General features: G+C 31.8%; 1 protein-coding gene across 1 annotated transcript; it reads left to right on the top strand.

The window, feature by feature from the left end:
• The first annotated feature begins 700 nt into the window (after positions 1-700).
• LOC100021887 (olfactory receptor 4P4-like) lies at positions 701-1,649 on the top strand. Its single transcript, XM_001373871.3, has one exon. It carries the CDS (start codon positions 701-703, stop codon positions 1,622-1,624), a length of 924 nt encoding a protein of 307 aa, XP_001373908.3. The 3' UTR covers positions 1,625-1,649.
• The last annotated feature ends 1,592 nt before the right edge of the window (positions 1,650-3,241 follow it).

Here is a 3,241-nt window from a genome sequence, read left to right as displayed (position 1 = left end):
TATATTTTCATTGTTAATTTTTAAAATTTAGTAACTTCATTGAACCTTCTACTTGACTCTCTTAGAGACACTGTCATAGAACAATGATAATTTTGGATATTTCCTGCACACTTATTTCAGGTTTTAATATTTTATTTTCATATAGCATGTATAATATTAAGTTTTAATATGTTATGTTCATATTCTTTATTTCCAAAATGATTACAACATTTGAAAATACTGCAGTTTGCTAAAATAGAATAACTATATTAAGGATGTCTTCTTATTTGTCCCTTTAATTGACTGATTGAATCAAATCAATTTCAAGATTGTTTGGACTGGAGAAAAAAGAGTCTCGTACTAGATTCACATTTTTTTTCATGAACTTTTATGATACTCTCACATATTTTAAAGCTATTTTACAACTTTGAATCTTAAGGCATAAATGGGTTGTAATTGTGGCACAGATAAGAACATATTTTGGGCAGAGAAAATTTGCCATTAAGTTGAATAAAACTGAGCCTATCTAGGATCTTTTGATTTAAAGGTATATAACATAAATAAGATTATAAAGATAGATGTATTTTCAAAAGTTCTCTGGATATTGATTTTTCCATGCTTTAAGGAACTGCCAAATTCAAGCTAGATATGGTTTATCATAATCCGTATAATATAAGATGAATTTAGATATTCCTGTATAATCAATTCTTATACTAAATAAATGGAAATTCACAACAATGTCACTGAATTTGTTTTCTTGGGACTTTTGATGAACCCAGAGATGAAGATATTGAGTTGTATGCTATTCATGCTCTGTTATTTTGCAATATTTTTAGGGAATTTAATCATTTTTATTACTATTACATGTAGTCATCTGATCCAGCAACCCATGTACTATTTCCTATGCCACTTATCGCTCATGGATCTGGCCTATACATCTACCATAATACCCAGACTTGTAAGAGACTTAGCAGCCCAGAGGAAAAACATCTCATTCAGGAGCTGTATGACTCAGCTCTTTACTGGTCACTTTCTGGCTGGGGTGGAGATGTTCATCCTGGTATCCATGGCTTTTGATCGATATGTTGCCATCTGTAAGCCTCTGCATTACATGGTCATTGTCACTCGCCAAAGATGTAACATGCTAATCTTGCTTGCCTGGGGAGTAGCTTTTTGGCATTCTGTTGCCCAAATGCTCATGGTGCTTAAGTTGCCTTTCTGTGGTCCTAATCAGATAGATCACTACATATGTGATGTGAAACCTCTCTTGAAACTAGCTTGTGCAGATACATATATTGCTAGTATCTTAGTCATTGCTAATTCTGGAATGGTTGCCTTGGCTACCTTTCTAGTCTTGTTGGCATCTTATATTATCATACTATATAACCTTAGAAAGCGTTCATCAGAGGTTCGGCACAAAGCTCTCTCCACCTGTGGCTCCCATGTCATGGTTGTGGTGCTGTTTTTTGCACCCTGCATTGCCATCTATGTTCCACCTCCCAGTGTCAGCGTCAATGATAAGGAGATAACCATGTTTTATGCTGTAATTACACCCCTACTCAATCCTCTCATCTATACACTGAGAAATATGGAGATGAAGAATGCCATGCGCAAGGTGTGGAAACAAAAGAGACCTTCACGATGAAGATATATGATATTATTCTACATTTCTCTCTATATATGATACATTTTGCATGTATGCACACACTTATTAACACAAACTTTTTCCTAATCTTGCAAATATAAAAAATCGGTCAATTTTACAAACTTTAAGGCCTAAATTGTATCTTGATATGCTATTAAATTTCATGCAAATATTCTTTATGGTGGTATTTTGTATCTCTAACTCCTTTTATTGATTTTTGTAAGTAGCAAACAATAAATGTGTTAAATGATTGATTTAAAATTATATGAATACAAGTCTGATAATCTTTTGTGTTCTAACACATATTTCATTCCCAGAAAATTAGTATTTTCCTATGCTTAGGAAAATAATGAATTGTGAAATTATTATAGCCCAAGATGAAATTGTCAAGTCACCAAATTTTGGCTTTGAGGTCCTCTCTTTAACTCCCACATTACTTTTCCACTTATGACTTCTTTTACTAACTTTACATCTAATAAATATGATAGTGACCTGCAATGTCACAAGGCCTGCTCTCAGATATACATTTTTTCATGAATTCAAAAGCAAATTTCTAAATATATACTCAATTTTAAGACATAGAGCTTCACCAAATTTCTAGTGCAGAAATATTAGAAAGCTAATTTATCAGGGATTGCTAATTACCTGATCTATTTTACTTTATTAAGTTAAAAAAATAATGAGTAACTTGGAATTGACTGTCCTATGCTTCTTTTGGCAAGAATATTCATCTCAAAACAAGAAATATTTGGAGAATTCCAAAATCCTGTTATTCTTCAAGAACTCCTATATACACATCTCTAGTCCTTCACTTTGAATATTGGCAGTTCCTTGACAGTTCATCTATTTAATAAGGATGTGAATGAGTATTTATCTAATTAAAATATTAAAATGGAACCATTTCAAGTAAAGGAAAACCCACATTCTACCTGATCTGCTGTATTTCAATGAACCACGGTGTCATAAATATTTGGGTAAAACAGACTGTAGAAGACATATTATCAAACACATTAATGTGTAGATGAGAAATTTGTAGTCTGTTGAGGTTAAGTGAATTGTCCTAAGTGATATAGCTAGTAAGTGAAGTAGATAGTATCCTTAAAAATGTTTTTTATCTTCTTTTTAATATTCTAAGTTACTTGTAAAATTTTTTTGAGATTTATTTAAAAACTGGGTTCCAATTCTCTTGGGCCCATTCCCTAACCTTTGGGAAGATGAACAATATAATATAGATTACACATATGAAGTCAAGAAGGACACATTTCCATATTAATCGCATTGCAAAATAAAAGACACCACATGAGAAAAACATTGTAAAAAAAGTATTTTTCATGTATTAGTTGTTTCTTTGGAGATGGATAGCATTTAACTCCACAAGTCTTTTGTGGCTTATTTGAAGGATCATATTACTTAGGATAGTATAGTCATTCAGAGTTATTCTTTGAACAATATTGTTTTTACTGTATTCCAATTCCCTCTGAATTGTTTCATGCAAAAATTTACATATTTTTCTAACATCAACCTTATTGTCATTTCTTATAGCACAGTAGAATTCCATTTCAGTAATATTCCACAATTTTTTCAGCCATTCCCCAGTTGATAAACATCTCTTCCATT

This window comes from Monodelphis domestica, chromosome 6, assembly GCF_027887165.1.
Source record: "Monodelphis domestica isolate mMonDom1 chromosome 6, mMonDom1.pri, whole genome shotgun sequence".
Taxonomy (NCBI): Eukaryota; Metazoa; Chordata; class Mammalia; order Didelphimorphia; family Didelphidae; genus Monodelphis; species Monodelphis domestica.
This window is presented reverse-complemented; position numbering and strand designations above follow the sequence as displayed.

Excerpts from the sequence above, each read along its gene's own strand:
- LOC100021887 (XM_001373871.3), top strand. The coding sequence starts at position 701 with ATGGAAATTCACAACAATGTCACTGAATTTGTTTTCTTGGGACTTTTG.